The sequence below is a fragment of the Heterocephalus glaber genome, unplaced genomic scaffold (genome assembly GCF_053883595.1).
Source record: "Heterocephalus glaber isolate CG9 unplaced genomic scaffold, H.glaber_assembly_v1.0 deba00000331, whole genome shotgun sequence".
Taxonomy (NCBI): Eukaryota; Metazoa; Chordata; class Mammalia; order Rodentia; family Bathyergidae; genus Heterocephalus; species Heterocephalus glaber.
Window position 1 is genome coordinate 18,424,303 of NW_028258142.1, and position 23,356 is coordinate 18,447,658.

At 39.9% G+C, this 23,356-nt stretch overlaps 1 protein-coding gene and 1 pseudogene across 1 annotated transcript in view; one reads left to right on the forward strand and one right to left on the reverse strand.

Annotated features, from left to right (window-relative positions):
- Nucleotides 1-21,865, forward strand: part of Kdsr (3-ketodihydrosphingosine reductase) — a 41,314-nt gene extending 19,449 nt beyond the window's left edge. Inside the window, exons 7-10 of the mRNA XM_004858447.4 lie at nucleotides 3,206-3,289; nucleotides 8,694-8,777; nucleotides 14,108-14,209; nucleotides 20,130-21,865. Of these exons, the coding sequence (XP_004858504.1) occupies nucleotides 3,206-3,289; nucleotides 8,694-8,777; nucleotides 14,108-14,209; nucleotides 20,130-20,249 (390 nt within the window). The 3' untranslated portion in view covers nucleotides 20,250-21,865. The remainder of the gene's footprint in view (nucleotides 1-3,205; nucleotides 3,290-8,693; nucleotides 8,778-14,107; nucleotides 14,210-20,129) is intronic.
- On the reverse strand, nucleotides 5,266-6,144 carry LOC106010561 (centromere protein Q pseudogene; annotated as a pseudogene).
- Nucleotides 21,866-23,356: the final 1,491 nt, after the last annotated feature.

Sequence of the window (23,356 nt, forward strand, 5' to 3'; positions counted from 1 at the left end):
TCCGCTCAGCTTCGGGAACAAGTGTGATTCACATGGTGCAGGTAGCTGGCCTAGAATCTCAGATCTGCTTGACTTTTATCACTCTTTGGACCCCATTAAAAATGTCCTTATTTAAAGAGAAAATAAATATGTGCCATGAAAAGTAGGCTATTTTATTTGGGGAAAATAATTTTAGTCTTCAAAATCTAGTTTGTTCATAGTAGAACTTATATAAAACCAGTTATTTACCCACAAATCATTAGTTGTGTGTTTCTAAAACCTGAATAATTAATCAGTTCTATGAATGAAACCAATATAATTGCTCAAACCCTAAATTTTTTTATCTCTAGCCATCTCCTTTTTTTATAAGGCCCCCCTCCCCCCAATACTGGGGATTGAACTCAGGCCTTTTCACTGAGCTACATTCCTATTCCAACCCCCTTTTTCTCTGATACCAGGGATTGAACTTGGGACCTTGCACTTGCGAGGCAGGTGGCAGAACCACTGAGCTAAATCCCCAGCCCCTCCCTTTTTATTTTTTATTTTGAGACAGATTCTCACTAAGTTACCCAGGCATGATTCAAACTTGTGATCCTCCTGCCTCAGTTTCCCAGAGCATTGGGTTTACAAGTGTGTGCCATCATGCCTGGCTTATACTTTTGATAATCTTTTTGGGTTAATAAGCTTTCAAATCTTCCTTTTTCCCTCTTTTGCTCCAAACTAAGGCAGGATCCTGGAAATGTTACAGGTACAGTGAGTAATTTTGAAAGAATGCTTGGTTGACATTTAGGGGTAGGGTGAGTCTTTTAGGTACAAATATAACATTAAAATATTTTAAAATTTAATGTTTTTGTAAACAAGAACAAGTGAACCCAAACTACCCTCCTTTCCTTTTTTTGATAAGACTATGAAATTAATAAAGGAAGGTGTAAATATAATTTAGTGTATTCAGATTTTAGCAAATTATACAACCAAGAGTTTTAAGAGAGCAGAAGCTCCATGAAAACAGAGATTGTATCTGTTTTGTTCATACCTATATGGGTCATTCTTAGAATAACATTGGCACATAATAGTTTAGTCGATAGGCATTGTTAAATAAATTAAAAAGTCTGTGTAAGTGATAAGTTACTGTCTTAGTTACTTTTCTCTTTTTGCTGAGACAAAATACCCGACACTAACACCCAGAGTTAAAGGCGGAAAGGTTTATTTAGCTCACAGTTTGTAGAGGTTTCAGTCCATAATCAGCTGGCTCCAAGGCAGAGTGGCACATGGAAGAGGGACATCACAGAGGAGAAATAGCTCATGGCACCCACACGGTAGCAAAAGCAACAAGGGAACCTTAAACATCTTTCTGCCCCCTTTATCTTATCCAGACTACCGAGACTGGGGCAGTGCCAAACCCATCAGTGGACTGATTTAGAGTCACACACCCTTAATCTCAGCATCACACACTGTAGATTCAGCCACCTATGACTGCATGAGGCTTTGGGTTGACATCTAGACCCAAACCATAACACTTCACTATACATTGGAAGCATCTGACCATAGACTGGGAGATTGTAGAGAGGATACCAGCCCAGACTGGATTGGACTGGTTTCCCTCAACCCCAGCATTCTGTGGTCCTGCTCCTGGAAAAAGTGTTCTGAAAAGCTCTGTTTTAACCATTGGCAATTCAGCCATAACCTTGACTTTGAGAAATACTGCTTTGAAACACTGTCATACACTGGCGTAGATATCATGATCCTTACTGTGGGGGAGGGACACAGACATAGAAATGACTCTGGTGGAGCAGCCAGCAGCAGTTTTTACATGGACTGTCTAATTAGCACTTACTGGCTTTTTTTGTGCTGTTTTTCTTTGGTCTGTGTGCAGAGGAGGGCAAGGCGTGGGAAACTAATTTTTTTAAGTCTCTGTCTCAGAAACAAGTGGAAGGAACATTGCTTGCTCATCAGCCTCCTCTGCTGGCCCCCATCCACAGCCATTTATGAGCAGAGCTGTACTGAGAGGCTGAATGATGAGCTCTCTCAGGCCCTGGCTGCACTGGAGCAAAACCAACAGAGGCATCTCCCTTTGCTATTGCGATTCCTAGGATGGCTGGCCAGGACCTTCTGGTCCTTCCTCCTAACCTTTGCGACTCTCCCATGTGGTTTTGGAACTGTGCTTCACTGAGGGAACTTGGCAGAAAAAGACGAGTCCCTGGGAAACTCGAGGCAGTTGTATTATGTGTTGTCAATTTTCAGTCTAAAGTGAATTTACCCTCAAGATTTTCAGTAGCTGACCTTACTATTAGCTGCCTCCACTTCCAAATCTCCTGGATGTTTTCATGGGGCTAAAAAGTGAGCAAATAGCAACCTGGGAGTTGATAATTGTAGGGGCAAGATGAAAGCATGCAGCAGGGCTGCTGCTGAGCGGTCTTTGGGAAAGGTATGTCATGGCTAACCAGTAGAAGAATCCACTGGGCTTCTTGGGGGATGTGGTTATGAGTGAGGGAGTTAAATGTGAAGGCATAGTGTCCAGATAAACAAGTGTCAGAGGAGCAAGATGGAGATTTGGGTTGGATAGAGGGAGGAACTGTAAAGAAAAGCAGGGAAGGAGTTTCTGTAAGTAGTGATTGTGCTTGTTAGCAGAAGAGTTGTTGGGCTGATCTGACTTGGGGATTCCACCCAGGGTAAGAATACTTTTGGCAGGTGCTGTGGGGGAGGAATGGGCTCCTGACCTCTTGATGATGGGCAGGGCCTGGCTATGCAGAACTTCTTGAATAAGACTTCTCCTAGAATAGACGTGGTTTTAGACTTGGGTCTTAGAGGGCCATAAGGGACCACAGCATAGTTTATAGATGAAATTAACATAACAAGAATATCAGAAGCAGCCTGCAGAGTAAAACACATGTGCAGTCTGATGGATAAGGAACAGCACTTGGATGGTGTGCAGTCTGAGAGGCTGAGTGGACTGCTATCCTCAGTGGGCAGCTCCTTGGGCCCCTGCCTGCTCAGCAGGTCAGCTCTTCTGTGGCATAGAGGTCAGGAGAAGCCTTTTGCCTTCTTTTCTAAGTCGACTCCGTGGAGAGGGATTTCCTGTGCAGTTGGTGGCCATTCTCCACTTACAGAATCACCCTGTTGGCCTCACCACCTTCTGAGAATCAGGGCCGCCAAAGCAGATTGGTAGGGTAGGACACAAAATTGTGCCTCCCAAACTGAAATTGCAAACCTTGTGTCCCCAATGCAGGTGAAGCCATATAATGTCTACGTCACAGTGGCCTACCCACCGGACACGGACACCCCTGGGTTTGCCATGGAAAACAAAACAAAGGTCAGCACTTTTCATGTCCATTCTCAGTCTTTAATGTTGTAAAGCCCTTTTCTGATTTTTCTTTCCTTTTTCTCCAGTTTAAGTTATTTGTCAGTCCCTGGTGTTTCCGGGTGTCTGTTGGGGGCCTGAGGACTTCCCTAGGTTCTCTGCATGAATTGTCCTTCTTTCCTTCCTGTCATCCCCAACCCCCTTAACATTTAAATTTTTGTTGAAATCTGTCACAGTGCTTTGTGTACCTCATCATTTGCCCAGCATCAGTTTTATTTTTCCTTATTCCTCCTCCTCTGATCCCTAGAAGCAACCATTTATTCAACCAATGTGTTTTTACTGCCATTACTTTTTTTTTTATGATTTAGAGATTATTTATAGACTTTCTGCTATGGAAGATAAAAGTTTAAGACTCATCTATTCCCCACTCACTGTGTTCTTCCTATGTAATTTCAGGTTAAATCAGATTCAGTGTTTTTATTAATGGAAGTTTATAAATATTATTCATAGCTGAGCCTTTCTATAATGGCATTTCCTTTCTTGTCTCTTTATTTACCTAACTTCGTATTTATCTGTAACTTATTCAATTGCAGGTCAGACAGAACTGACAGTCTCCTTTTAATCCATTTGAACACATTGGGTTTTGTAGTATGTTCATTCCTTTTTACTCAGAGACATTTCTCTGGGCCCTCTGCCTTCCTGGCCCAATCTAGACCTGCTGCTCAGCGGTGCTCTTCACCCTTCTCTTCTCTTGGCATCATACTACATTTTCTCCTTTCCTTTATTGGATCCTGTGTTTTCCAGTTTTGTCATTTATCTGCCCATTTTATCTGTCATTTATCTGGAGTTCAGTAATTTTCTGAGAAAGTGTACTTCAGGGATAGCATTTATTTGGAACCTTCATGTCTAAAAAGGCCTCTATTTTCCCTTTATCTTGTTAGTATATTGTTTTGTTGGGTAGATTTTTACAGGTGTTTCTCCCTCAACTTCTAGCTTCTAGTTTTTGTTGGTAACCCCATGCCAACCCTTTGTATAGGACCTATTTTGGGAAAAGCTTTTTGTCCTTTTTAAACTTTCTTTAATATGTTTCAAGGGCCGGGGATTTAGTCAGTGGTTCCGCCGCCTGCCTCACAAGTGCAAGGTTCCGAGTTCGATCTCCGGTCCCCCCAAAAAATATGTTTCGAGGCAGGGTGTTCTTATTTCATAAGCTAGACATTTAAATGAGCCCTTTTATTCTGTCAACTCATGAATTTCAGTTCTGAAACATTTTATATTACTTTTTTGTTGTTGTTTTTGGTACCAGGGATCGAACTCAGGTCCTTGCGCTTACAAGGCAAGCAACAGAACCACTGAGCTAAATCCCCGTCCCTTATATTACTTTTTTGGTAATTTCTTTCCATTCAGAGTATTTCAAGTATTCTTTCCAGAGGTTCTATTACTCAAGATGTTGAATTTTCTGGTCTCATCTTCTAATTTCCTTCTCTTTTTCTCATTTTCCCTGTCCTTCAACTTTTCAGTTGAAATTTTTATTTCTACTGAAATATATAAAATTTTTCGGCTCTTTTCTCTGAATATTAAAAAATGATAGCTTCATCCCTTCATTCATGGGTTTCATATTTTATTTCTAAAGATATTCATTCTGGGTTTTTGGTCTTAGTTTTGTTATTGTGTTGTTGTTTTAATTTTCTTTCCTTTTTTTTTTTTTTTTTGATGACAGACACTTTTTATTCACTAAGCACCACACATAAGCACTTCACGTATACAATGTCATAGCATCATAGCTCCTCTGGGCCAACCAACAGAAGATTCAGGCGTCATAAATGTCAGATGGTGGCTATTCTTGTTTTATGGTTTTAGGCAAGTAACTGCAGCACAGCAATATAAATACTGATTTTCTAGATTTTGTAACTGCTAAATACAGAGAGTTTTCAGGATTACATTAGATGCTAGTGATAGGCCTACTCCGGTGAATTTTAAAGTCCATATTAGAAGATAATAAATCCTACAGAAGCTTTAGCCTCTGTAACATCACAGGTTAGCAGTTTTACAAATTTATAAACATTAAATTAATAGGAAACTATAAAAATTTTCTAAGAGGCATTAGTTTCGTATAGGCTTCTTCAGTGAATGCTTACATATTCTTCGTCTGGGAAGAATTATGAAGAAGATCCAAGTCTTTTAGAAGAATATTCTGGTTTGGAATTAGCATCACAATTTCTTTCTGCAGACTTCAGAGAAAGCACTGGGAGAGAAAGTATGCTACATCTGTCCGTTTGAAGCATCTCTTTTGCCTTTTCCTCCTCTTCTCTGTCTCATGTGCTAGAATTTCAATTTTGTTATTTAGACTCTGAATATCCCTAGTCACTGACCTGTAGTCAGTACTGTTTTATCTGTTTCTTCCTGCAACAATGCTACACCTTCATTAGCTCTGTCTTGTGCTCTTTCCATCTTCAGGAGACTTGACACATTAGTTAAATATTTCAGCTTTTGGGGAGGGACTTTCAGGGTTTTTACACAGTTGTAGCATCCTTTTCTGCTGGCAGGTGAGATGGTACTGAGTTTGTTCTTTTTCTTAAATATTATTACTCCATATTGCTATTATTACTGCTTCCGTCATAGTTTGCAAATGCTCCCTCATACTCTTTGAAAGAGGTTGCCAGATTTTTCTCTTGTTGGATGCTATCTTTATCTGTTTTAGATGAATATGATTTGTTTGTCCTTCAGAAGAATGTGCTTTGGATGATTTTTACTTTTTATTGTGTTTCTAACCTCTTTTTTGGACAGCTCAGCTTCATCATCAATTTTTCTTTTTGAATTTTAAAAAACTGTTCATACTTTTCCTTGGAACCATTTGCTTTACCAGGCATCTTGAGCTAAATTGTACAATTAAAATGCTTTAAAAAACTGATTCTGTCTCAGTGTCCCAGAGAGCTGGGATTACAGCAGTATGTCACCATGCTTGGATGCAAATTTCTTGCTATTACTGTTAAAGAGAGGTAGGTTCTAGGCCCCTTTGTCTTACATCTTGGCAGATTCTGCAGTTCATACAACTGGTAGAAGTGATTCTGTTCCAGTTTACTAGCCGAAAAACGAAGAGATTGGAAGCTTTAACTTCCTCTTGGTTGGAAGCACTTGTTCTTGGAACCCAGTCCCCACCATACTGGAAAAGCCAGCATGGAAAGGATCGATTGATTGTTCTTTAAATGTGTCTGAGAACTGCACTCAAAGGAATTCATGCCCAAACTTGTTGTTTTAATTTTTTTCTGTGTCCTGTATTATCATTTTCTTCACAGTTTTTTTTTCTCTCTGTTGTTTTACACATTCTGCACATGTCTTGCTTATTCGTATCTGAGTGAGGCACTAAAATGCCAGTTGTAAAGCTCTGACTTCTCGGCTTTCTCCTTCACCAGAGGGTGATCGAGAGGGGGGAGTGGCCATTTCAGTAGAAGGTTCCCTTATGTCAGCATCTGCTCACCTTTTCCCATGGCCCGATCAGTTTCCCTAGTGAGGAATTGTGTGTTCCCTGCCTTTGGGAGGTAAGAGCAGCTGTCTGCGTTGTGGGGTTCAAGCAAGGTAGGAGGTCTGGGGAGCTCACCATTCAGTGCCAACCCCTGCCTAATATTTCTCTTGCCGGGCAGTGCACCTCGTAACTGCTCTGAGTGGTAGCTCATGTCCTAGAATTAAGAGTTTCGGATTAGTAAACAGCTGACGTTCTGTCCTTGGGAATCAATCAGAATTACTCATTTAACTGAGGGTAATTTTAGTGTTAGATTCTCTTTTTTCTTTTTTATAGTAATATTTAGTATGAGCCTCCATACCTCATATTTGGCACTTATATTCCATAGATTGTATATTTTCAAATTTAAAAAAAAAAGGATGTTGAAGATTTAGAAACTTTTTTTCCTATTTTTTCTTTGACACTGCCTTTAAAAAAAATTACTACTGTTTTAAAGAAGTAAATTTAAGTCAAACATCCTGCCTTAAGGATAGGCAGACTTGTAGCATTTGGTATACAGTCTTAGTTTAAGCCAAAGCTGCCAAAGGGTGGTGATTTCCATGTTATTTTTTTTTAATCTCCAGTAAAATTCTGGCAAACTTTTTCTGGTAAAGAAAATCCTGTGTTGATCCGTGGGCCCATTAGGGGGCGACATAGTCCTTTTTAATTTCATGCGCATCTTGCTTGGCCATTCCAACCTGGTTGTCTGGGAGAATGAATAGTGGCTCCATCAAAGGGGCCTTTCTGTTTCCTCAAGTTCATCAAGAAATACTTGACTTTTATGAAAGACTTTGCTTTTCTATTTTAAGAAAATATTGTTTTTTGTTTTTGCCAGTACTAGGGATTGAACTCAAGACCTCATGTATGCTAGGCAGGCACTCTGTCACTGGGCTATATCCCCACCCTTTAAAAAAAAATTTATTTTGAGACAGGGTCTCAATAAGGTTCCCAGGTTGGCCTGAAGCTTGCGCTGTTCCTACCTCAGCTTCTTAAGTAGCTAGGATTTCAGGCATGTACCACCATGCCTATCTCTAGTCTGGTTTTATTTTGATTTTCCCAGTCTATGTGTAAATAAAATTTACAGTGTCCTGTAGTTTAAGGTTTTGGTTTGAAAGTGCCCTTTAAAGAACTTTAAGCACAAGTGTACAAGGGGCCACAAGAAGTTCAGAAGAAGTTTTTCAGTTAAAATTTAAATGGAGAAGTAGCTATGATATATATTAAGGCAGCAATGTTCAAAGAAGAGAAAGATTATTACAAATCAAGAATTCAGAAAGGCATGTTGAAATAGGTGAGAGTTGAAATAGACCTTTGAACACCTGTTAAAGAACAAAAGGCCAAGATCTGGAGTTGAGTCCAGCCCTATAATTTGGATGCACCAAACTACAGGTCATTCAGGGATGTCTCCTGAGGGGCTCTTCTTTTAGTGTCCTGTCCATGCTGCCCATGCAGTCTTTTAAGAAATCACTGCAGTTATTGAACAGCGGTTGGTTTGAAACCATCCCTGCCTGGCACCTCACCTCTGTCCCCAGGCATCAGTCCTCTGCTCCTGGGAGTATGGTGAGGATAGAGGTGCTGTCCTGGGAACAGAGTTGCCTCCACACCATTAGCGATGAGGAGTCTTAAGAGGATCCTTCCTGAACTGGTACCCAGTGACACATTCTCACTCCAGCTTTGATGATCTTCATTGGAGCCGAGATCACACATGTTCTACAGAGAACAGCAAGAGATTCCTCATCTTGCTTCAGCTACTGGGCTGAATGTTCCTCAGTCACCAGCTAGACAGAAGATGACCATGGACCTAAGTCTAAAAATAGGAATATGTTTGAAGTAGAAATTTGGAATTATTTATAACTCAGGAGGAGTAACTTTTAATGTAATGGGCAATGATGACATTGATATGTACATTGTTTTCCACTTTAGCCTTTGGAGACTCGACTTATTTCAGAAACCACAAGTATTTGCAAACCAGAACAGGTGGCCAAACAAATTGTTAAAGATGCCATAGTAAGTAAAATCTTTGTTTTGCTTTCTGTGCTGTTTGTCACTATACTGTATTTCTGATAAGGTATTTCTTCAAGGCCTTACTTCAAAGCAAAAATTACTGTAATTATTGGAATCAGATTTATCATATCTTTTCTCCCTTTAGGCACTTTATAGATTCCTTATTGATAGTAGGTTCCTGGAAATGAATTGTATTCTTTGACCTCAGGAACAGATTTATCAGTATATGTATTTGGAACTTCATCTCTTGGAGAAGGAAATAAGACTTAGGTGTGAGGTGTAAGCAGTATATACTATATAAGGTTTGTTGTCTTCTTTCTCACAGTACTTTCACTTTTAGGTTATTTTAGGTTCATTGATTAAGAGTTTTTCTTTCTCCTTGCTGCCTCCTAGTATCATTTTCCCAAAGGTAACTAAAGAAAGTACAGCTGGCCTTTGGAGCCTGTCATCCTGTCATCCTAGCTGATGTGCTTTTTCAGCTACTGAGTTTCCTGGGACTCCCCAAAGGGATCTTTTGGAATCCATGTGCTGTTTCATAGCACAACATGTGTACCACATGCCTTAATAGCAGTGCTATTAACTCACAGGCAGAAAAATGTACATTTCTGAGGGATATCTGGAAACCATAAGCCCACACTGACCTAGGAAAATCTTTAGGACAATTGGAATGAAAGGCATCAGACCATTGTGGTACAGCCTCGAGATAGTGCATATGTAATTATGTGAGACCAAGCTGAGCAAAATCTAGACAACAGAAACCTTTATTAAAATATATTCCAAGGTGAACAGTTCTGTCTCAGTTGCCTTAAGCATAGAACAAAGACACAAATGACACAGGTGTGATTTGTTTTTCCTGCTCATTTTAAGTCAAAACCAATACACTTTGGGTTTTTAATGATCATAAATAGCTCTTCTAATTTTGGCAGAATTCATTTTTTGTGGTGGTTTGCAAACTTTTTCTTCTCTTGACAACTTTACACTCATAAATTATTGACAACCTTGGAGAACTTTTGTTTCCCTGGATTATATTTATTGATATTTGCCATATGAGAAATTGAAACAGTAATTTTAAAGATATTTAGTTGTAATTCATTTAAACCAAGACTCATAAGCCCATTACATTTCAATTGATGTTTTTTCAAAAATAATTATTTTTCAAAACAAAAATTTAGTAAAAAGAGTGGCACTGTTTTATATTTTCACTGGTGGCTTTACTGTCTACATAGACCTTAAAGAGAAGTCCTTATATAAGTTTTAACTGGATTCTCAGCTGCTTCTGTACTCAGTCTGTTGTACTATGTTGTTTTGATTCCAGCAAATGAAGAAAATCTGACCTTACACACATCACATATATGTAGTTGGATGAGGTTAAAGTGTTTTAGTAGGCTTTTTCAGATATTTGTGGGGAAATTTTTCATTTTTGATATTAAACTCAAACTGGACAAATGAAAGTTCCTTAAAGGTTAGTTATAGTGTGAAATTGGGAACCACATCAGTGAACTTTTTGTTTTCTGTGGCATTAAAATCCATCAGTCTTTCTCACACTGAATGGATCCTTTACCCATTCATGATTTTATAATATGCATTCGTCATTTGGAAAATACGGGTTCACTGCATTATCAAAAAAAAATAACATCAAAATCACTGCTGATCTTATCATAAAAGTATGTATTGGGAAGCCAACAGTCTCACCATGGTGGATACAAGTTTTCACAAATCTTAATTTTTCCTTGAAAGCTCAGATTTTAACATCACCTACAAATGCATCCAGTTGTTTTCTTCCAAGTGACAGGCTCGCTTCATTTTCTGCAAGTCGGAATAAGTCTAATTTCCCTGTTCAATGGTTCTTCCATGTGAAAATGGTGCTCCATGTATAGCAGCAAGTTCAACTCTTGAACAGTCGCACAAGGGTCTTTCTTCTAGGTGGCCGTTGTCATTTGGTACTCAGAAGTACAACATAAGCACTTTATGTTAAGTTTTGTCACATGGACTACAGTGGTCCCCTCCATCCTCAGGTACATGTTCCAGGACCCCTAGTGGATACTTGAAACTGCAGTTAGTACTGAACTCTGTTTATTTCCTTTTTTTTGGTACCGGGGATCAAACTTGTGTCCTTGCACTTGCACAGCAGGCAGCGAAACCACTGAGCTAACTCCCCGGCCCTGTTTTTTTCCCATGTATAAAAAGTTTAAATTATGAATTAGATATCAGATACCCTGAAGAAGGGTCGTTTATGTCTTGGGTGAGACATTGGAGAATGGTATGAGATTCACCATGCTACTGAGAACAGCGTGTAATTTAAAACTTACGAATTGTTTATGAGATTTTCTATTTATTATTTTTAGACTTTTACTCTGGGTAACTGAAACCAAGAACGGGGTGGGGGCCACTGTATTGAGAAGAACTAACTTCAAGGGTTGTGGTGTAATAAAATAACTTACCTGCTGTATCAAAGGCTTTTTTAAGTAAAATGGGCATTTTAAAATTATTAAAATATTTTTAAAAGTTGTATTTTTCTTGTGTATTTATTATCATTGCAAGGGTACGTGGCAGTGGAGATGACAGTGATTTCTAGTTCCATTTCCAGAACATGGATTTGGGTTCCTGTCCCAGCACTTTTACCCATCAGTGCAAATGTTCCTCTGGTGAGAAAGGTGTTAAGACTTGTGTCTACATATCCCCCCAAAGCCTCATGCGATCATAGGTGGGGCTTTTCAGAGGTGGCTGGATCTAGAGTGTGTGATATGGGGATTAAGGGTGTGTGATTACTAAATTAGTCCACTGATTGGTTTGGCATAATTCTGGTAGGATTAAGGGTGCCCTATTCTGGGTGTGAGTGCTACCTGCCCTTAAGAGTAAGAATGTAATATAAGAGACAGAAAGAGGGTTATCACTTGTTGATTGTCGCTTATTGCTTGCTGGTTGCTACTTCATTGCTGCCTGGCTACCTTCTGCCTGCCCTGCTTTGTCAGTGACTGTTTTTCCTCTGCCATGTCACTCTGCTTTGGAGCCAGGCCACTATGGACTGAAACCTCTATAAACTGTGAACTGAACTAAACCTTTCTTCCTTTTCCCTTTGGTGTTGAGTATTTTGTCTTGGCAACAAGAAAAGTAAGACACAATTTGGTATCAGAAAAGTGGGGTCATTTGTTGTGAATGTATCTATCTGACTCTGTGGTTCAGGAGCCTTTGGGGCTGATTTGTGGGTAGAGTTAGGAAAGGTTTAGAGATGCTAGCTGAAAAAGCAGCCCTGGAATGCCTGAGGGTGTACTTCATGGGAGAGTCTGGTCAGAGCTTAGAAGACCAGAATGCTGATAGAAATTCTTCTGGTAAAGATCAGGCTCAGAAGGTTTCTGCTAGGAAGAAGGATTACACTGGCTGTTCAACTCAGGAACACGTATGTTATTCCTTGGTAGAAAATGTGCCTGCATTTTGCCTGTGTCCAGGGACTTTGCCCGAGACTGAGATTAAAGGGCAGCAGACTAATAAATCTTGCAGAAGAAATTTCAAGGCAGTCTAATGTTGAGGTGATGGCATGGCTACTGTTGGGGGATTTTAGCCAGATTTATGTTGAGAATTGATAGCAAAGAGCCCAGCAGAATGATTCAAAATGTTGTTTGACCAGAAAGAAAGCTCCAGTAAAGTTGTGGCCTGCAAAGATGAAACAGAGGAAAAATTGGTTGCTGAAAAGACTAGCAAGAAAAAGCCAAATATATAAGAAGAAGACAACAGAAAAGATGGCCTGAGGGCATCACAAAAACCAGAAGGACTCTACCCTCTGCAGTCTCAAAATTGCAAAAGTGAAAGTCTTTGCCTTGAAAAGAGAGCCCCAGAGCACCATGTTCCAGAATGACAGAGACCTAGGGGAAGTTATTCCTCAGGATTTGTTTCATAGGCATTAGACCTCTATAGCCAAGAGAGAAGGAAGCCTGGCTACTGCTCCAGCTGGCAGCAGACTTTGGAATCATCCAAATGCTGCTGGTTTTAGGCACATGCAGAGTTCAAGAGTTGTGGGGTCAGGAAGGCTTCCACCCAGATTTCAGAAGAAGGCCTGGAAAGCCAGGCAGTGTGCACCTGAGAGGGCAGTGTGTGAAGTTGTGAGTGTGAAGTTGAAGGTGTAGTGGAGAACCCAGAAGTTTGGAGAAGCCAGGACTGTGGATTGTCTGAGGAAAACTGCAAGGAAGGAACAGAGCCAGCCTCAGAGAAAAGCCATGGGAGCTACAGCCACTGCCAGTGCCATATGGGTGGAGTCACCCAATCTCTTTGGAGTTCACAACTTGCCACTGATTGCAGGGGATGCTGGACATGGAACTGCGAGATTTGCTATTTGCCCTACTGGAATTTGGTCTTTCGTGGTTACCATTTCTTCTGTCCTTCTCTTTGTAACTTTTGGAATGGAAATGCCTATCTTGTACCATTGAATGTTGGAAGAATTTAATTTTCTTTTCATTTGTACAGGGGCTTGCAGCTAAGAGTTTGCCTTAATTCTCAGAGGAGACTTTGGACTTGGACTTTTCAGCCATGCTGAAACTGTTAGGACTTTGGCAACTCTTGGAGATGGACTGCATGTCTTTTGCGTAAAGGGATGTATATGGGGGACCAGGGGCAGAATGTTATGGCTCGTGTCTAGCTGTCCCCCAAAGCCTCATGTGGTCATAGGTGAGGCTTTTTCAGAGATGGCTGGATCTAGAGTGTGTGATTAAGGGTATGTGATCATACAATAGTTCACTGATGGCTTTGGCATAATTTGAGGTAAGATTACGGGTGCCCCACCCTGGGTGTGAGTGCTACCTGCCCTAAGAGTAAGGATGTGATGTAAGGGAAAGAAAGAGGGCTGTTGATTTTCACTTGCTGGTTGCTGTTTCACTGCTGGCTTTCTTCTGCCTGCCCTGCCTTGCCATGAACTGTTTCTCCTCTGCAGTACCCCTCTGCCATGCCACTCTGCCTTGGGGCCAGCCAACTATGGACTGAAACCTCCACAAACTGCGAGGTGAAATAAACCTTTCCTCCTTATACCTTTGGGGGTTGAGTATTTTGTCTCAGCAACAAGAGAAGTAACTAAGACAAAAGACAATTAATATTTTAGTGTTATGATAATTATTTTGTCGATTGGTACCCCTGAAAGAGTTTGGGACTCCTCTGGGGTTCTGTGGAGTCATGGTTTGAAACTGCCCATCTACCAAAGGTATATGTCTATTTATGAGTTCTGATATATGGTTTATACCCTTCTATCTCAGCTAATGTGAATGAACACACTTCATTGGTTCTAGTTTTGCATTGATTCCTTTGCATTTACTACAATCTTTTTCTCTTTTCTCTCCCTTCTCTTTTAGCAAGGAAATTTTAATAGTTCCATTGGCTCAGATGGGTACATGCTGTCATCACTGACCTGTGGGATGGCTCCAGTAACTTCCATCACTGAAGGACTCCAGCAAGTAAGCTCTTCCTTGACCATCAGTCAGACAAATAGACAAAACTGCACTGCATCAGACCTCTGTTAAAAGAGGCTAAGAATAGACTAAGTAGCTTTAAGAATATGAAAAAATTTTGTTGAGTTATTAACTTTTCATTTCCTCTGCCAGCAGCAAGTAAATAGGAAGTAGATTAAGGCTATAACCTAAAGAATGTAGACTGGGAAGAAGTTTTCAGTGCTGGGCCCTGTAGATATGAGGTGTGATCAAAAACTATGTTGAATGGTTAAATTAAAAATAAAACATTTATTAAGTAAAAGACACACTGCCATTAATATACCTTAATATACTCTCCCTCACTTCAAGCATACTTACCACAGATCTTGGCCCTTCCTGAAGCAGTTCTGAAAGTCCTTTTTCATGAGTGTCTTTTTTTTTTTTTTCATACTGGGGATCGAACTCGGGACCTTGCAAGCAAGGCAGGCGCCGGAACCACTAAGCTAAATCCCTGGCCCTATAATTTTAGAATTAAATGTGATAGTTTGTCAATATATCTAGTATGAAGTTTGAATTTTTTTTTTTTTTTTGGTACCGGGGATTGAACTCAGGTCCTTGAGCTCGCTCAGCAAGCGACGAAATCACTGAGCTAAATCCCCAGCCCTTTCATGAGTGTCTTTTCATGACTGCCTTGATGCCCTGAATTGATTCAAAATGTTTACAGAAATTTCTGTCAAAAAAGTAAAAAAAAAAAAAAAAAAAAAAAAATGTGTTCTCCTCTACTTATTCACTAGATCTGGCACCATGCAACTCTGGCTGTTCCCTAAAGTCAAAATAGCTATTAAAAATAAACATTTTGAATCAATTCAAAACATCAGTGCAGCTATGACAGTGTAACTAAAGACACTAGTGAAAGAAGACTTCTAGAACTGCTTCCGAAAGGGACAAGAATGATGGGATATGTGTGTTCAAAAAGAATATTTTCAGGGGGATTAATAACAGTGAGTCTTTTACTGTAATAAAATTTTAAAAAATTAAATGTTCACTGTATTTTTCAATCATACCTCATAGATAAAGTGCCATCTCTGCTGTTGAATGTTAATCTGTGTTTTCACCTGAGAGCTACTGCTCTAAAATATTGGAAAAATGGAGATCTCTGTATATAGTAATTTAGGGTGGGCTTGCAAATAATTATAAATAATGAGATACTAGTCTGGAAATCATCCTTTGATGAGTTGGGTCACTAGTAGCTAAGCCACAATCAAGGATTAAACGTAATCCTTACCTTTAGGAATTTATAGTTTTGTCCAGGACACACAAATTAATGGACATTAATTGCTCATTGTTGTACATCCTGCGTGCTGTTTACTCTGGAGATGTTAGGCAACTGCTAACACAGGGCACCTGCACTCTAGTGGAAGAGACTGATGAGAAAGGTATTAATAGTGCAGGGTAGTGTAATTAGAGTTCTAATACGGAGATTGCTCCGGAAGCAAAGCTAAGGGTTGGTTTGTAACAGAGCATTAACTTCTATGCAGGGGACCACATAAGACTGAGGCAAATGATTTTATTGCTAGTTTTCCTCAAGGTCTTTCGTAAGTCCTTTTTCTTGTCACCCGAAGTATACCCACCATTTTGTCATTTTTTTCTGATCAGACTCTGTTGGATGTATGCTCTTTGGAGACAGAGTCCCTGTCTCTCTTGTGCGTCATTGTGCCCCAGCAGCAAGTGTCTGCCCTGAACAGGAATTCGAGAATGCCAGAGTCGGGCCGGTGCACGAAGTCCATACCTTCTCCTTGAGCAATCTGATTGATTTCTCATAACTGCTGCCTCCACACACATGTGCCACATAAAGTCCAGCCCATAACTGCCTCCTGACTCCAGTTCTGTATTTTCCCTGGAAAGTGGCTACACATCCAGTTCAACAGAGCTTCATATTTCCCCAGCATTCTGTGGTCTCCCCCACCTCCTGCCACCATGGTTCTGTCTCCATGATTGGTGCATACATTTACTCACCTCAGCCAGAAGCTGAGGTGTAGTCCCTGACTGTCCTGCCCCTGCCTCTCTCTTCCCCCAGCCTTATCCCCTTCCTTTCAGTAGCCCCAGTGCTGCTTCTAGAGCTCAGGCCTGGCTTCCTGCAGTTGACCCTGAGTTGTGTAATTTGTGAGCCAGAGGTTGTTAATGAGTCCCCCAGGGGCCAGAAAAGCATTGTTGTGGTTCACCTGGCATGAGTGTGTTTAGTTTCAAAATTAGATTTTTACATAAAAAGTCCAGATTTCAAACTTTTCTTAGCAAATCAGATCTGGCTAAACAAGAGCTGCATTCTCAGCAGGCAGTAATCAGTGGAGACAGGTGGCAGCTGCTCCCCTACAACAGTCCCTGCCCACCCTCCCACCTCCAAATCCCTTGGTCTGCAACACCCTGCCCAACCCTGCCACGTACACTTGAGTGTGCCATCACATTTCCACCTGTGTTTTTAGACTGCAGATCCACCCTGCACGAAGCCTTCTGTGGCTCCCCAGTACCATCAGGATGAAGCTTAAATCCCAGCACATAGCACAAGCCCTCTTCTGCCAGCCCCACTAACCTTTCTGGCTCCTTCTCTTTCTTTCTGTACCCTCTGCCCTCTGTTCTTTACGGGACTTTCTCTATGGCCCTCATCCCCAGATTTCCTTTATCTTGACAGCTTCTAATCTTCCTTCAGGTCTGAACTGCAACTTTGCTTTTACTGCAGTACACCAGGACTGGATACAATACCTATACTTAACCCTATGGTAGTGCTTTATAAGGCTGTATTGTAATAGTTTTTTTTCTCAAGGTTCTCTCTCTCATTTAAAAAAATAATAATCAGCTTTGTTTTGTAGAAGTTTTTAGGTTTATAGAAAATGTGGAAAGTACAGAGTTCCCATATACACCCCCCCTCACACACACAGTTTCTCCTAATTTATTTATTTATACATACATACATACAAGATCTCACTATGTAGTCCAAGCTGGCCTTGAACTCACTATGTAGCCCAGGCTAGCCTTGAACTTGTATATCTCCTGCCTCAGGCTCCCAAGTGCTGGGATTACAAGTGTATACCACCACACCTGGCTAGCAGATATTTTTAGAGAGGACACAAATGAGAGAAATTACACCAGTAGAAGAACTAATAAGTATTTTTCAAATATTAAAATATTATCCCAGATCACAAATCAGAAATGCAAGACAGAATAAAAATCAGTAAAAAGGCAAATATATGGCAAAAATAAACAAATATTGACTATCTAAAACACTTATAACACATGATAGGTTTAATATATATATACATATACATATATATGATTAACATGAGCAAGAATAATAGCACAAGAGGGAAACATGGTTAAGAGTAGTTAGTGTTTTAAAGTTTTTGCGTTGTATAGAAACAGGGTATGAGTACCAATTAACACTGGAGTTTAATAAATCGAGGGTACAACTGTAAATGCTAAGATAATTTCAGTGATAAGAGAGTGTACAGCTTCCAAACTAACAGGAAAGAAAACAAAATAAAAAATATTCAGTGGGTACAGTTTCTCTTTGAGATAAGAAAATTCTGGAAATGGATAGTGGTAGTGGTTGTACAGCATTGTGCAGGTACTTAAAGCCAGTTAGGTACTATACTAATCAGCTTTCCCTTCTCTAAGACACATTCCTTGACATCCACAATTTAAAAGAGGAGGGATTTAATTTGGCTCAATATTTCAGGAAATTCAGTCCAAGGTGGGCTGGCTCCAAGCTAGGAACATCATGGCAGAATGGCATGATAGAGCAGTGCTTAGTTCATAGTGACTGGGAAGCAGAGCAGGGGAACCATGCTAAAGAAGAGGTGAGGGACTCCAGTTTCTCCTGTTACTAACATTGTGCCTTGCCTTAGCATCATACATCTGTTTCAGTTGATGAACTGGTATTAACATATTATTATCAAATAAAGCCTGCAGTTTATGCTATGGTTTACTTTTGGTAGTATGCATTTCTGTGGGTTTTGACAAATGCCTAATACCTATCTCCCATTATAGTGTCATGCAGAATCATTTCACTGCCCTAAAATTTCATTGAGTGGCATCTTTTCATCCTTCCCTTCAGCCTCTGCCTACCAGTGAACTTTTTAGTCTTCATAGTTTGGCCTTTGCTAGCTTCCCTTTGTTTTTTGTTTTTGAAACTTATCCTAGTTTGAAACTGGTTTGCAGTTGCTCTGAAAAACAGTGGACCTTTGTTAAGCATGGTGGCTCACATGTTTAATCCCAGCAACTCCAGAGACTGAGGCAGGAAGATTGCAAATTTGAGATCAGCATTGGCAACCTAGCAAAACCCTGTCTCAAAATAAATTAAATTAAAAATATAAAATAGCTGGGGTTGTAGCTCAGTGATAGAGCACTTGCCTAGCATGTGTGAGGCCCTGGATTCAGTCCCCAGGAAAGAAGAAAAGAAAAAGAAAGATAAACAGTGGGGCCTCCTTCAGATTCCTCCTCTGCACCTTTCTCAAGGGCAATTGCTCCCTGTTCTTACAGCAAAGTCTTGCTTAGTCACCTCTCTCCCTCAGACTGCATACCTCCCTTGCTCCTTCTCTCTTCCTAGGCTGGCATATCAGATTATTACCTTCACTGTGAGAGATGAGGACTTAGCTCTTCTCCTTACCATCCTCCTCCCCACTCTCACTTTGTTACATTATTTAAATTGTCATTCTGTCGTATTGTCATTTGTTAGATATGTGTTTGAGAAGATCATTTTTGTGATTACTTAAATACTATTCAGAGCCGAGTGTCGTGTATTATATGATGATTACTTTTCCTGTTCAAAAAACCCAACTTTTTGTTTTCCCTGAAATTTTTGCCCCTTTCCCATGTACTGTTTCTGTGTATTATTAATTCAGCCTTAAATTCTTCACTGACCATATTCGTCTCCTCTTCACATACAGTATTCAGAAATACCAGCTATGTCTGTTTCCTTCAGGAAGGAGTTCCTCCTGGAGCCTGGGGCCTACCAGTCAGCATCACTGCACAGGCATGGCCCAGAGCTGATGCCTGGCTTCTCCCCGTCCTGGTGGTCCTGGAAAATCCCTCTGCCTGTCTCTTATGTTGGGCCCCTTGTTTCCTGGATCTCATGACAGTGTCTTTCTTTGTTGATCCCCTCATTTTCTTTACCTCTTGTTGTAGCTCTCCAGGGTGTGTGTGGGGGGGGTGTCGTTGTATGGGAGACAGATTTTTTTGAGTCTTGGCACGTTTGAAACTGTACCTCTTTCTCCGTGTAGTTTTATACCTTTTCAAGATCCCATTTAGAATTGCTTTAGTGAGAATCTGTTAAAGGGAAGATCGACAGTGAATGGATATAGTTAATTGCTGCCTTGACCCTGAAACGTAATTGCCTTTTTGCTTGATTGTCTTTCCAATTAACAAACAAGCTCAAGTCTGGAAGCACCCACTTGTAGTCTCAGCTACACAGGAGGAGTTTAGGACCAGCCAGGGCAACATAGAATCTCAAAAGAAAAAAAACCTCAGAGAGGGCAGAGGTGTGTCTTGTTCACCACAGTATTCTCACCACCTAGGGTAGAGGCTCATTCTTGTGCTCAGAACATAAATCTTGAACCAAAGAATTGTTGGTTGCTTACAGTTAGGCTCTTTGGGGTGCTGCAGTTGGTCTTCCCTAGCAGTTACAGAAATACCAGTTTGTTCTTTTTATGGTTGGAATTTATTAATCAGACAAATATTTTATCTCTCTGGCAGGCTCAGGGCTATACAGTGGTACAGAGTAGACATGTTCTATTCTCAGAACTTACTGACATTTACAAAGTTTTCATTATACTTATCCTTGGAGCAGATTAGAAAATGTGTCCTAGAAATTACCAAGACCTCAATTCCTTGAAATAAAGCGAACTATTGTATTGCACTGCTGGATGAACTAAAAGGTCTCTGTTTTGTCTTGCAGGTGGTCACTATGGGCCTTTTCCGAACTATTGCTCTGTTTTACCTTGGAAGTTTTGATAGCATAGTTCGTCGCTGCATGATGCAGAGAGCAAAATCTGAAATTGCAGACAAAACTGCCTAATTGTCATCCATTTGGGGAAAAAAGAACTGTTTCCAGATAATTCGAACAGCTTGCTGCTACATTGGACCCAATTTTTAGCCTACAGACACTTGTCTTTTGTTTGAATATGTAAGATTGGACCAGAACTCTTCAGAAATCTGGCTTCAGGCAAAGGGATAGAAGTCCAACTCCAGACAATATTATTAACACTATGCAAATATGGAATAGGCGATCCTTTGAGGTGGAGCAGTGGTAGTGTGAGAACTGACAATGTGTCAGCAGGGTGAAGAATGGAATTCCAGAATGATAAGTGGAATTTTTTTCTATTTATTTTTTTCCCCCCTCATAGAGATGAAGTCCAGAAATGTACTTTACGGCACATAAGTCCTGGGGGCTTTTTTAAACTTTCCATGAAAGGCAGTGTATGGGTTTCTGGGCTTTTTCTTCTTCTTTTTTGTTTGTTTGTTTGTTTTTGGTACCGGGGATCGAACTTGGGTCCTTGTTCTTTTGAGGCAGGCAACAGAACCACTGAGCTAAATCCCCGGCCCTGGGCTTTTTCTTCTTAACTTGGTGTATTTTACTCAAGATGAGTTGTATGCATTGCCAGTGTGTCTGGACATCTCCCTGTCATGCTTGTTCTGCTGCTATTAGAACCTCTCTCTCTTTGATCCCACAAAGTGACAAGGGGGACGGGAGAGAGCAATGCAGCAGAAGGTAAGGAGTCAGTCTTTTCCAGTAGGGAAACAATGCTTTCTTGTCTTCTTTTGACTGATGCTTAGGACTTTGCAGTTTTCATTCATGGAGAAAGGCAGCCTCCTCAAGTGTTTTCTGAAGAGAAAATAAAATCTTAGATGCTTACAGAAGTTTACAGTTTCCTCAATAGCCATGAAGAGCTGAAGTTCACCTGTTCTATGTTAGTGTCTGTCTGTTCTTCCCTTCTGTCCCTTGTCCAACTTTGCTTATACTGCTGTAGTGGGCCGGGGATTTAGCTCAGTGGTTCCAGCGCTTGCCTTGAAAGCGCAAGGTCCCAAGTTCAATCTCCAGTACCAAAAAAACACCAAACAAACCTGGATTGTACTGCTGTAATATTTTTGTAAAAGAAGAAAAAAGACCAGCTAAGATTTTTGACTTGACTTTTTAAATTAATTCATGAGTTCATTAAAACAAAAAAATAAATAAAAAGTGTGACATTCTTAACCTAGTAGCATATATGTAGCTTTTAGGAAAGGCTGATGATTGTATATTTAAATTATACTCATTGAGAAAAAAGATGAATACTTTTGAAGATACTCATTTTTTTGAAATACAATAATCGCCCATTTTTCTATGACTCTCCCACTGCCCTGAGAACAGTATCTTCCTACCACATGTTACAGAAGCCCACTCCTCCCTTTGTAAAGCCCTGGAAATCCTAGCCCTGTGAATGCTGTTTCTGGGTTACAAGACCTGTTCATTTCATGGATTTCTACAGCAAGTGCCTATTATCTGTCCTGTCCACCTCCACTGTGGCATCCTGTTTGTCCATTGCACACACTGCTCATCCCTGCACATACAGTAGTGCATTCCAGTTCCTCGGATGGGAAAAGACTTCTACTTTTGAAGAAGAAAATTTTTTATTGTAAAAAAAAAAAAAAATAGCAGACCTAGAAATTATAGCCAGAATTTTTTTTTTGCTTTTGAAGCTTTTGACTTTAAAAAGTGACTTAATTCTTAAATAATAAGATGTTTAATGGCTCCATGGTATCAAGATCTGCAAATGGCAAATTTAGACACTGATAAATACAGAAGAAATTATTAATATATAAATTGCTTGGTATAACTTGATTACAGTTTGCAAGAGTATGTTGATGCCAAAATGGTCTCATGAATCTTTTAGTCTTTCATAGCCAAAGTTTGCAGTCTATGTGGAGTCACATTGTGCAGCTGCTAAAAAGACATAATGTATTTTCCTAAATTATATTAATATTTATACATTTCTCAGTTTTATTTTTCTTATAAACACACCTTCAATGTTGGTATGCTCTGCTGATTATTAAAATCTAGTCTTAAGGTGGTGTTGGATTTCATAAAATTAGCAATAGTTATTACAGTATATATATTTTTCAAACTATTGTCAGTGAGTACTGTTACTCAGGTAATCTAATGTCTGAACAAATTTGAGAACCCCTTTCTGCAGTGGGAGATACTGTCCGTAAGTCAGTATAGGTCAGGCACAAGAGCAGATTCACAGAGGTCATAATGAAATGGAATAAGCTTCGTCAGAGATGTTAAAGGTCCACATCCCCTTATCCTCAAACTCTAAAACTAAGTTTGCTTATTTTTCTCAATTTGATGCCATAATTCGTTAGCAGACTTGAACTGGTGCACAGTTACTGTGTTTTTTTGTGCCATTTCATGTGCCTGTTTGAAATATCAACAGGTTTGATTTTATAGGTATTGCCAAATTCCAAGGAGGAGTTTCTTGATACCCATTATATGCCCCCATGTTACCTTTTTAAAATCCAACAAATTACGAATTTGGAAAAACATCTGGCCCAGAGGGTTTTGGGTAAGGAATTGAAGTCATTTAGGCAGCTTCCCACGATATTCTGACTCCATCCAAAACATGGAAATATTACAAAGAAAATTCAAAAATGTTTTAATCTCTTTTGGCTTGATTTTTGTACAACTTGTTTTTCTGTTGGGAAGAAGAAGAAAAGAGGACCTTTAAGCCAGCTGTTAGGGAAACTGTTGATCTTTTTTTTAAGGATCACATTGATGTGTAATACCTATTGTGGATGAATCTTACCTATGGCCATAGTTTTAAAAAATTATCATTACTGTTGCTGGAGTTTGAACCCAGTGCCTTGTGCATGCTAAGCCTGAGCTCTACCACTGAGATTCACTGCCCGCCCCCAGCCCTAGAAGTTTAATTGCAATCCTGTTGAACTGTTGACTCTATGTGACCACCAACAGCTTATATGAATTTCAGTTCTGAAGTGTCAGCTCTGCTGGTTTAGTTTTATCGTTTTATTGTAATATATTTGTGACTGTATTTATAAGTTAATATTCAGGCATATAAATTTCCAAAATATGTTCAAAGACATTTTATACTTGAAAAATGTAAAGAAAACAGTCGTTATTTCTAT